Genomic DNA, 12,655 nt, shown 5'->3' with positions numbered 1-12,655 from the left:
TCGGGGTATCGGTGCATCCCTAATTGATTGACTATATGGTGACAAATGAATGTCACCTGAGTATAGACATTGACTGCACAGCTGATCACTATATAACTAAAGTCAAGTTGTTCCATATAAAAGAATGTACCTTCAGCTTGTCACTTGGGCAGTAGGCCTACCTATATTTTGATAGTGCTGCCTAATAACAAGCTAAAGCCAAAAACTAAAGAAAAATCGAACTTACTGGTTTAAAGAGGATGAAACAGAATTGTTTATATATTACCGGAACATATTAGTTCACATTATATGCTGATGTTAACAAGACACCAGAATGTAACCAGTCAGAGAATATTGTCAACTTAACCAATTTAACTTCTGAAAAAAAGTTTAGCGCAATATCAAAAAGAGCATAACTTGTTGACACATTAAACAGTTAACCGTACGTGTGTGTATTCAGCGAGATAAAATCATGCATTTTAAGTGAAGGATTTTAGGGCTTCTCTGATTTTCAAAATGTCGTATGTCCTGACATTTTCTTTGTGTTTTAGAATTACCTAAAAAAATGCAATCGGCCCGTCTACACAGTAATAATAGAGATGATTTCAATCCTGTCTGAGATGTGGTTGCCTGTGGATGACTAAGAGTCTCATGGCACTCAAGAAGTAGGGACATATCCCTTTTTTTTCAAAAAACAAAGATGGAAACCCTATGGAGGAGTTTACTTTCATCAGTAAAATTCAGAAAACATGCAGTATCATAGGTGACTTCAACAATCACGTAAATGCAAATGAACAGAGGAACACACGCGCATACACACACAAACACACATATTCCAGTTCTGTGGGCCCCATGGCTTCAGATCTGTTCCTCTTGCTAAATGCATTGCTTAAGTCAGGCGAGGATGACTCATAGTCACTGTGTATTCGTTCATCTGAAACATGGAGGATTTAACCCCCTGTGTACCCATAGAAACAAAACTTTAAAAACTCCAGTGTCCGTCAGCAGGTTTGAGATTTAGTTAGACTGAGTACTTTGTTTAACCCAATGTTGGTTAAAACATTGTGTTTGATTTGTCCATTTTTTAAGTAAGAAAGCTTTAAATATTTTCTGCTTCTTTAATGGTGTAGATATAATATCTGACACATTCACATGATTAAATGAAGTTCATAAAATATTTCCATGTCTTTGTATAGTGTATTCTTTTGAGATAAAACTCTTAATTTGTATATAGTTTAAGATTTAATTTTACAAACTGGTGGTAAAACGAAGACGTTTAGCTTGAATGTGTTGTTGCAGTCTCTGTTCCAGACACTAGCCTCAACCAACTGCGCCACCTTGTGGTCCAAAGTAGCATAACATATATGGGCCAAACGTTTATGTGTGTTTTGTTAAATGCTTTTATTATACACTTGCTTCGATTGCCAAACACTCTCACACACAAAGAGTTATGCTGTTGTCTTTATATTTGTTCATTAAATGTGTGAGATGTCATTTTGAGAAATGACATCAAATACGTTTTCTAAAAAGAAACTACATATAGCGCATTTACATAAGCTCACTTTCTTAAAAATGAAAGGAAGCGCATTCTTTTGTTTAGATTAAGGAGTGCCCTTAAAGGAGCAATAATGAAAGTGAAGGTTTGGCTAAGAGATTTTCTGTGTTGGTACCATGAGAAGCCATGCACTCTTCTGGATGGGTCATTGCTTTCAAGAATAAGCAAAGGTAAGACGGTGAATGTAGCGAGTTATATACTGTACATTTTAGGACGAACATTATAATGACCATTAATGACCTGACACATTTGTCTGGATGTTAAAAATAATGTTTTAGACCTAATAGTTGAATAAACTGGATGAAACATAAGCCCTCTTAGGGTAAACAGGAAATTTTATGAAACTAAATAGTCAATCGCAACCCAAATTAGTAGCCTATACTAGTTAGACTAGTATGCATATTATGCACATTACTACTGTACCGTGTTGTTTTATACACAACGTATAATTATAATTGTAGGCTATGAATACCCATTTAAATAAAAGTAGATATTCTAAATATTGATGTTGATAATATTAAAGATATGTTAAAAGAGAATATATCTGCCTATATGTCAGAGACAGAGTGTGTTAGCTGCATAATATGTGTCGGCCTGTCACAACAAGAGAAACTGCCCTGATGTTTCCAATGTATCTACATAACACTATATATCATTATATCCCTTTATTCTGCTACTTAAATGTATATTTTGCTTTTGTAAATCTTTGTTTAAACTTTACTCTATTTCTGTTTTTGTTATAAACTAGTTTAAGTTGCACTACATACATCATAGCCTACTATATTGTGTGACTAGATTCATCTTTCTTTTCGTTTGTTTACATACTTGCACTATTTGTACGCAGCCCACCACCACATGCTTTGGCAATACGAATGTACATTTTGTCTTGTCAATAAAGCACACTTAAATTGAATTGATATTGAGAGAGAGAGTACTGGGATTATTGAGATTTTAAGTGTAAAATGTTCATTGCCTACAATACATTTTGGTTAATGGTGTAAATAAAAGCAAAAATACTCTCAAGCTAACAACAGTGTTCATAATACTCACTAAAAAGATTTTGTTTCACAATTGTTTCACAATTGATTTACTTGTATCGTTGTTATATTGCACTTTTATTATTCTAGCGGGTTCGTGGATGGGAAATAAAATCATCAGATTTCTAGCATATTCTCTCCTCATGTTTCGCGGCGCAGACTACAACGCACTTCCGGTTGGTGAGACGTGGCTACAGTGGAAAATCCTTTAGGAGAGGAAAAGTAGGCGTCCGCCTGCTACAGCCCTTCACATCTCAAACACAGCAGCGCCTGGATGGCAGGGTCAAGCCGGAGTAAAAGCTGTAGGAACTTCAACAGGGTAATGCCAAGTATTTGTTTGTTTATCATTGCATTTCTGCAACGCGCTGTTTATGTCAAGGCACGCAACTTTGCGGCTGTACTTTTATCAACAACGGAGCGTTTTTGCGAGTTTCAGTCGTACAGTTAACAATCGACCGTCTAATTAAAGTTGAACTAAATATTGATTTGGTATTCAGGCCTTCTCTATGTATAATGTGTTTTGTTTTGTATCAGTAGCTAATGGTGAAGCTTTGCAAGTAATGAAAACTGTAGTTTTTAAAAGCCCTGCGGTGGGGAATTTGTCAGGAAAGTCGCCGCTCCCTCATAAGCACTGTTCTTTCTTGCACGTCTCACACAGATTGATAGAATATGTTTGTACATCTTGATGTAGTTTTATTTAATTTAATCTCGAACTATTCAAACAAGCTACTAACGCAACTTTATTGCATTCTTTACTGTATTATACATTTTCTATGCACAGTATGTTCAATACAAAGAATTTCAACTATGTTTGCGCATTAACATCAGCTGCCGGGGTGTCGTCGATTCAGCTGAACTGATTTGTTTTCATTATTATGCATTTAGTTATTAACTGAAAAAGGGGTTTGCATTGAGGTCGGGAACTACCGACCCCTTATTATAACTCAACTAATCTTTACCCCACTTGAAATTGAGTCTGAAGGCTCCTCTCTACCTTACAGCAATGTTCATCCCAAGTGCCTTGCGGAGGTCTAGGCTGATGAGTGTAGGACCAGAGAGGCCCATGTGGCAAGTTGCTGTGGTTCTCGTTGCCGCAGCCCTCCTGGCTGTCACCTCCACTTCGTCTTTTGGTGGGGAAATTATGGCTCGGACTGCTATGGCCCATGCAAAGACTGCACCTGCAGGGCCAGGGCCATGGGCCATTAAGGACCTTTTGGATCTCCAGTACCTGGGCGAGCTCCTTTCCACTGATAATTTAGATGTTTGGTTCTGTTCCCTCATGGGATCTATTGCCATCGGTCTCAGTGGTGTCTTTCCGCTCTTGGTGATACCCATTGAGGCTGGAACGACTCTGAAAACTGAGGGTGAGTCTCAATTATATCATTGCATTTGTGGTTGTGTGCCTGCATGTGTACTGTCCGTGCCTAATTTTTAGCAGGTCATCTAGAATCAAGTTACACAGTGACCCTATCAGGTACAACTATAGCTTTTTGATACCATGAAATCGAACCCAAATGTTATTGTGATGTTATAATACTAGCTGAATAGGAAGGGATTGTGACTTTTTGTACTGTTGTTTTTAAGAGGCAGACGGCACGAGCAAATGCAAAATATGAGATGATTGCTCTCTTCTGGTCACAGGCCAGGTCTAGTGTGATTAAAACACATGCTTGTTTTTAATAAAAACTTGGAAGAACCTGTTTGCTGATATAATATGTAGGTCATTGTACAGTAGTCTGGACTTTTGGGGACTTCCTCATTTTACTTAAAGCTTAGATTCTCCATGATATTTTCCCTTTGCCTTTTCCAGAGCATGCTGTGTTATCTTCATCTCCTCCCTACACCCCACACTATATTATTGATCAACCTAGGGAACATCATAGCTGAAAGATGTTTGGAGGGTGTGAAAGTATGCCAGTGCAGATACAGCGATCGTTCTATAGGCAAACATTACTGACTTGAATCTGACCTGTCATGGCTTGTACATGTAATTCTTGGCGCAGTGGACATAAAGAGAAGAACAGAATAATATTGAAAAATACAAACATTAAAAAAAGTGTGCAGTGAAATTTTATGGATGACAGGTCATTCTCTAAAGAGGTTTGCCGAGGGCATTGATGCACACAAAAACTTTTGTCTGTGATAACATCAGTCATGCAGAAATAGATTTGACTCTGCCATACCTTTTAGGAAGTGCTTTTTTGTACTTCTAATGTAGGGTGAAGTGGGTAGAAGGTTAGCTGGAATTATGGTCAATTTAGGTGTGTCCTGTCCCACAGAGGCGTAGACATGCCACATGGTTTAAAAAGCAGTGGTAAGGAATTACGTCACTTGATATTTCAGGCCTGTTTTATTCCCACAAACTCATTGCAACACTTTATGGTTGCACAAGTAGCTCGGTTAACCTGCACAGCTTTGGAAACTGAATACAAAGCAAATTAATTATTACAAGGAAAGCGCAAACCGAATGAAAAACACCACACGACATCATCAAAATGTTGCATATTTAGCATTTCTCACTTTCTGTTCCATTTACAGCTGGTTGTCAGAAGCTGAAGAAGCTGCTGAGTTTTGCCATTGGTGGTCTCCTTGGCGATGTGTTTCTCCACCTCCTGCCCGAAGCATGGGCTTACACTTACAGCTCTGGTGAGAATTCTCACATTATATATAACATTTGCTGCCAGTCATGCATAATCCATAACACCCTCTTTCCCAGTCTGGTCTCATTTTTTCCATTCCTAGCTTTTCCATGTTTTCCTTTTTGTGACACCCGGTGGATTAAGGAATGAGTCTAATTCGTCAAATGTCATCATTTTGTTCCCTGAAATCTACTTGTGATTGTGTAGTCAGTGTTTTGTAAATGAATAAATTATTTGTATGAAATGGTGCATTTTTATCATAAAAACTATACTTTTCGTATAAAACAAATGTACATCGTCAATATACTTTTCCTATTGATGAGCCCAAGTTAGGTACATTTGTTGTATGCAGAGATCTCTATTGAAAAGGCCATTGACCTTGTGTTTGTTTGGTAATGCTGGATAGATGGATGTCACAGACATTTCAGAACGCAAGGCTTGTGGGTCATAGTGGGTCTGCTGTCTTTCCTGATCTTGGAGAAAATGTTTCCTGATGATGACACTGACTCAGACAACAAAGCTGACTGCCAAAAAGACACTGTAAGTTGCCACCTTAGACCTCTCTACAGTTCAGGTGCCTTTATCAGGAATATACAGTAAAATTGATAAATGTAACATAAGTAGATTTACTGTAAGGAGGTTTGGAAGTTTGTTGTTGTCTTTGGCAATATCTTGCAAAAAACGTGTGGTTTCACTGCATGAACATTTGCGTTTTTGGACCTCATGGGGGAGACAAAGTCTGTTACTATGTAATTTTTATACACAAACTGTGACAAACATGCACATCTATAGTTAATGCAATTGCTCAACAAGTGTTAAATTCTGCTATGATTGGTTTCAAACTGGGACACTTGAACATTAGCTGTTGGGGAAATTATTTAAATTTTTGTTTTCATTCACAGTAACATAGGTTGTGATTTCTTGAAGTTTTTTAAACAATAACCCCTTTGCTGTAAATATTTGTTAACCCTTGTGCATCAATTAAAAAAAAAACTCACATTTTGGCTGATCATGGACAAAAGTTTCATAAAAATATTATATCCAGGTTTTTTCACAATTTCAATGACTTATCATAACTACCAAACCTTCATTCATTTTTAGACTTTTTTGACCTTGCTGAATAATTATTTTCCACATACAAAATGTGAAGCTGATTTTTGTTTTCTATTACAGTCTTGGATATGTTTATAATGAACAACAACATGATTTTTATTGCATTGTTATTTTTAAGTGTTTTCTAAAAAGAATCACACTTTGGTTCAAAATGGATAAAAATCCTCATAAAATGATTATATATATTTTTTTCTACTCTTACTAACTTTAATGTTTGAACCAGATCCTTTCCAGATCATAACTACCAAAATTCATTAATTTTCTGAATTTTAACCTTGTTTGTTTACATAATGCCACATCTGTTATGCCTTTATGGTGGAAACTTCTGAACTTCTACATCAAAATCAAGCTCACCTTTTATCTCCGTTTTCAGTATTGAAAAATTAATAATAATGCAAACACGGTATAAAAAAACATGTGTGAATGAAAAATATCTTCAAATCTCAGTAAGCTACGGTGATTTGAATATAAGGTGTTGGATTTGTGATTTGCTGTAAAATATGATGTCTTTCTTTCATACATACGCACACAAAATTGTTTCAGTACACTCATACAAAACACACTTTGACGTCTATACTAACACATAAATGCAGTTATAGCTTTTGTTCGGTTTGCTCCATAGACAATGTAGACAATAGCAGATGCAGAAAGTAAATTTTACACATTTGAAAATATAGAATTTTCTTAAAATGTATAGATTATTTCGAAATTTTGAACCCTATGCCAACATAATCAAAGGATTTTATATGGAATGTGTGCTTTATGCTTGAAAGGTTCCAATGGGGTTCAAGGAGTGTAACTATTGTATGTTGTTATTGCTGTATTGTCAGCTGTGGCCATTATTCTGATAAACTTTATACTAAAGATCACGCCTTTTTACATTTTTAAACATTCTCTCTACGTTTTACATCTTTAAACATTCTCTCTACGTTTTGTTTATGAGGCGATAAGTGGAAGAAATACCTACTTTACATCTAGCATATCAGATGAGAAATGTAGTCCACATGATGTGATGTATTCAAACAGATTTATTTGCTTGAGATAAGCGGTCCACATTTTGAAGTTTGTCTTTTAAAAACTACAGTCCCTCACAGGAGCAGTCCATCTTAACTTTAGATCTGTGTCTGAAGTGCTCATTTATTTTTTTACACAATGTGAAATAAGCTTTGCCTGGTTATAAGTGCAGCCACATACAGCAGGTGTTGCTCATCAGTTTTAAAATATTGTTTTAATAGATTGCCACATGAAACCAACAGTATTACAATTCAAAATTGGCCAATTGAAGTGGCTCATTGAATCTGTTTGTGGTTTAAAAATATCTTTTTGATTATCTGTCTTTTGTCTTGCTTATGGGATACCTGAGGTTTGACACCATGCAGTCAATTTGGTATATAGATATGTTTTAAAAAACCCTGAATGTGGTTTCTTTTGCACATCATAGATTAAGATTTCTAATTATCAGTCAGATTTGGCAGATTTAGCTGGCCCTGAAATGCAATGGAATTTGCACAGATTTGTAAAAAAATATTTTTTTCTTTTCTATCTACCTTAGTCCTGTTCAACAGATCTGAGCAGCAAGGTTTTTGTGTCCCCACAAACAAATGGCATCTGCTCTAACAACAACTCTGACTCAATGCCAAAAACTGACATCAGCCCTTATAGAGAGCCAGAGAAAATAAAGGTAAGATAACACTTACAATCTTCTTAGTAATCTTAATGGTGTACTGTAGAAGCTCTCTGCAGTTATTAGAGACTATAGAAAACTCGCATTTCACTGTGAACAACCATATTATTTTAATATTTGAAATGCTGTTTTGTATTATTTATTTATCAAATCTGTTTATAAATCATGTATTTTCCTAGTTTCTTGCTTTTTATATATAATTTTTTTTATCTTCAGACGAGTGGTTATCTAAACCTTCTTGCTAACTGCATTGATAATTTTACTCATGGGCTGGCGGTGGCAGGAAGCTTCTTAGTAAGCAAAAAGGTAAGAGCAAACCAACCCAGTCGGAATGCAGCACTCATTCATAGATATCGTCAGGCTAATTTCTTTCTATCAAAATTCAGTGTCATATATATTTTATATATACATTTTTCTTGCTGTAAATTGTTTTGCCATGCAAATAATTAGTTGAAAAGACCCTTTTATGCTTTTGCTTAATATAAACAATTCTGTGAATGTGTGACCAGTAAAACTAGTGACACTTGTCAATCTATAAATGTAATTCAACATAACATTACGATTTGTTTACTATACGTAAAAAAAGCATTGCACGTATTATGCAAAATATATGATGCAAGGAAATTGGGTTTTATTCAGCAGGAGTAATACCCACAAAAACCTACAATACAACCTCTCTCTGCTTATGTAGAGTTATTTAGAATATTTCCAGCAAGCATAGCCAGTAAACAGAGCTTTTTGGTAAATTTTCTAATTATGGTTAAACTAGCCTATATATGGTCTTTTTATAGTAATGTTGAATTTGGCAACATTCATTTGTTTGAACTTGGAACTTGTGTTGTAAATAAAGGTTCTCCCTTTGATGTTTTTGATCAGATCAGATCAGATCATTGAGAAGAGCGAGGATGTTAATGTGGGAATATATTTATAGCGCTGCAGTATTTATATGGGTTTCTGAAGTTTAAGTCCAGGTGGAGAAGCATAAGGCTCTCAGCATGTGTGGGGTGGGAAATTGAGAGGAAATGGACTGCGTGCAATAGAAACAACACGCTTGCACATAAGAAGACTACACTTGTAAACATTTGCGCACTGGCCTGGGTGTACATATTTGGCTGCAGATATGCAATGGAGAGTATTGGTAGAGAACTGTGCCATTTTACTGTTTTCTCTGCCTCCCCCATAGCTTCTGTTAACATTTCAGTTAAACATATGTGCCAGATAAAACATTGTCTGGATTATTAAGCTTAATGTTTATTTCGACTCACCCTTCCAGGTGAATAGGAAAATAATAAGGGTATGCTTGTATTGAGAGTTTTGCAGTATCTAACTTCTAACGTCTTTACAGGTTGGTCTCCTGACAACACTCGCCATTCTGCTTCATGAGATTCCTCATGAGGTACTTCTCACTTTTATTCTCTTTGAATGTTTTTGAATCACAATCAAGAAATGAATATAATTAGAAGTAATATGTTCATGGAAAAAAAGTGGATGTCTTAGTGCTTAAAGACATTTTAGGAAGCATTGTACTATTTCTGTGCACAAATGTTTTGTTCTTTGTTTAAAGGTAGGAGATTTTGCCATTCTGCTACGAGCAGGGTTTGACCGTTGGAAAGCTGCCCGCATGCAGCTATCTACAGCACTTGGAGGAGTCCTGGGGACATGTTTTGCTCTTTGCTCCCAATCATGGCAGGGGGCAGGTGAGGCACTACAGTCATTCTGCAACATTTATATTTAAGCACTTTTAGATTTTGCTAATGTTTGGATGTGACACAAATATTTCCTGTTTATATATCTGTAGAGAATGCCACTGCTTGGATCCTACCCTTCACATCAGGTGGATTTCTCTACATTGCCTTAGTTAATGTGGTACCTGATCTGTTAGAGGAGACGAACCCTAGGTAATCCGTGCTTCATCCACTAATACTGACTAGTATTGCATCATTTGACACATACCTAAAATAATTCCCATAATTTTTACATCCACGAATGTCCCAAATTTCTGCAGGAACTCATTTCTGCAGGTTCTGCTGTTGGTTTGTGGGATAGCAGTCATGGCTTTTCTCTCAATCATCATAGACTAGAAACTGCATTTATCATGCTACATCTAGCATCCTGGAGGACTAAGAGACAATTCACACCACTCTTTAAGCTTTAAATAGACCCCCTAAGACAATGTAATGGATGTCAATGAAAGAAGCAACGTTGAAAATCAGGTACAGTATGTACATGTGGCCTTATCTCTTGCATAACTTGTACCATTTGTGTTTTTCCAATTAAGTTAAGAATCAACCTGAAGCAAGCAATAGATGTTTATAATCTTCCAGAAAGTCTCTCTGTTGTCAATGGGTCACACAAACTGCTATAGAATATGCTTTGATTATAAGTAGCAGTATGTTTCATATCAATATTTAAAACTTTGTCAACACTCCACATCTAGTTATCAGAGACAGAACACAGATACACAAGCTTACATAATCAGGTGCTCATCAGGTTATTTGTATTCCCTAAACCAGGGATCTCAAACTCAGTTCCTGGAGGGTCACAGCTCTGCACAGTTTAGCTCCAACCCTGATTCAGGTAATAAACATCTTCAACATCTTCAGGATTACAAGAAACTTCCAAGCGGGTGTGGTTTAGAGCTGGTTGGACCTAAACTGTGCAGAGCTGTGGCCCTCCAGGAACTGCGTTTGAGACCCATGCCTAAACTAATGCTGCCACGTTGTTGGTCATGTCAATTTGACCATACACAAGTTTGCGCATGCTGCGATACTATGGTTTTAGATAAGGACATGGACAGGTATGTTTTTTTTTTCTCAGTGAACACACTCCATACGCCAAACATACTCTTGAAAATACTTATTTGCTTGTGTTATATCTTTTTGTACGGTCTTTTTGTTATTGCTTTGTTAACTGCTTATTTTTACCTTTACCGATTTTCTGCACGGTTCAGATAATAGTCTGTGAGGATTGGTGGATTCATTTATTTTACCTGACTTATTGCCATTTCATACAATAAGTGTTGATAAATGTATTACAGTTGTGTACATGAAATGTTACTTAGAATAATGTTTTTCACCCATTACTTGGCAGAGGAGGCTTGCCGGAATGTAAATATTTGAATTAGAGATTTTATATATATATAAGTATATATATTTATTCTGTTAATGTCATATTGAAAAAAAAGACCTTGAGATCCTCCCTTTGCTATTGTTGAAATAAAGAAAGTTACTATTTGATTTAAAATGGCTGTTAAGTCTGATTTGTGTCGATCTGTGTTTGTGTGTGATTCTGTATATATCGTTCTGTCATACAGTTTAGATTGGTAGTAGGGTTCTGGGCAAAACTCCTTGCCCATCCATGCAGCCAGCATGAATAATAGCAGGAAGAGCAGTGATAAGCCCCTACACAGTGTCTTCACCGGATTTGAGTGGTGCAACATAACAAACACCTTATTCATAATGGGTGTGTCGTGTTACAGTGCATCCAGTGTGGACAAAATGTAAAATTATGTGTTATTTTGTCGTGTTGCGACTGGTGTAGAACAAACACATGTTATCGTTCTTAATAACGTTTAAGTAATTAAAATGTGACTGAGACTTTGAAGTGGAATATCAGAAAGTAGAGTCCGGATTTAAAATTTTTGTGGAGTTGGGGTGGAGGGGGGGTAATTGGCTCATTTGTAGTTTTGCAGCTACAGTGCTGGTTATGCCACGATACATGCCCCAAGCTAATTTTTACTGCACCGTCTAAAATGTCATATGGGAATCAGTGGGTGGTATTGATTGTGCGTTCACACTTGTCCTATTTCAACACAGTCTGTTTGGCAAAGGACCGTTGCCATAACGACTACCCTATGGGTTGTCTTTTGTCATCTGCCCTGACACAGCCCACTGCGTGTGGGAAACTGTGCCTGAAACTTAAGACAATGATATGGCACACTTTTAATACAATGCCTTTCTTCAGTTTTTCAAAACTGCTTATGATGATTCTCTCTAAAATGTTACCTTGTGTAGTAATGCGATTTATTCTTTGTAGCTTGACCTAAACCTCCCACGCTTCTGAAACTCCTTGCCGTGCCTCTCTCGCTCTCTCTGTGGGCCACCTCCATGGATGGCAGGTGGCAAGTTAGTGCTGCTACAGTACGCACTAGTACATTAATGACAAGACGAGAAAAGCGATGCTAAGTGTTAGACAGTAAATTGTATTTTTAAGTATCTTTATAAACTTAATTAACTTTGACTTAGGCTGTTCATTCAATACTATTTCTACCTGCTTTGTGCACTTATTATTTGCTCATAAGGCAAAACGGTACATTTTAGCTTATTCATTTCAATCAATAACATTTTCTGTTACAAATAAACCTAAATGATGTATTCGAGCAAGAATTAAATCACTGTAGCTCACTGTCTTTTTGCATGTTGTGTTATACTCATATAAATTGTGTTTCTGCCTTTCTGTCAAAGGTTCTTAAAACATTTTCTTACCTTTTCATAGTCCAGAAATTTTTTCTACTACAAAGAGAAGTTTTATATGGAACCATGCAGCACAAACCTTTCAGCTGCCTTTATTTTTAAGAGTGTAGAGTTAGTAGCTAATCAATAGAGTGTAGGTTAAGTAATCAATAAATTAACGTATGGTGTATCACTAT

The 12,655-nt window shown here is 36.4% G+C and overlaps 1 protein-coding gene across 1 annotated transcript; it reads left to right on the top strand.

Annotated features, from left to right (window-relative positions):
- The first annotated feature begins 2,743 nt into the window (after window positions 1–2,743).
- On the top strand, window positions 2,744–11,245 carry slc39a13 (solute carrier family 39 member 13). Its single transcript, XM_079470911.1, has 10 exons — window positions 2,744–2,890; window positions 3,573–3,935; window positions 5,110–5,217; window positions 5,617–5,750; window positions 7,876–8,004; window positions 8,224–8,313; window positions 9,353–9,403; window positions 9,572–9,704; window positions 9,806–9,905; window positions 10,013–11,245. The coding sequence occupies exons 2-10, from the start codon at window positions 3,575–3,577 to the stop codon at window positions 10,086–10,088; spliced, it is 1,182 nt and encodes a 393-aa protein (XP_079327037.1). The 5' UTR covers window positions 2,744–2,890; window positions 3,573–3,574; the 3' UTR covers window positions 10,089–11,245.
- Window positions 11,246–12,655: the final 1,410 nt, after the last annotated feature.

This window comes from Barbatula barbatula (assembly GCF_947034865.1).
Source record: "Barbatula barbatula genome assembly, chromosome: 1".
Lineage (NCBI taxonomy): Eukaryota > Metazoa > Chordata > Actinopteri > Cypriniformes > Nemacheilidae > Barbatula > Barbatula barbatula.
Note: the sequence above shows the minus strand (reverse complement) of the source record. Positions and strands in the feature narration are given on the sequence as shown.

Coding starts and splice junctions, on each gene's coding strand:
- slc39a13 (XM_079470911.1), top strand. CDS start 3,575: ATGTTCATCCCAAGTGCCTTGCGGAGGTCTAGGCTGATGAGTGTAGGA. Junction 9,404..9,571: donor TTCATGAGATTCCTCATGAG/GTACTTCTCACT, acceptor CTTTGTTTAAAG/GTAGGAGATTTTGCCATTCT. Junction 9,906..10,012: donor TTAGAGGAGACGAACCCTAG/GTAATCCGTGCT, acceptor AAATTTCTGCAG/GAACTCATTTCTGCAGGTTC.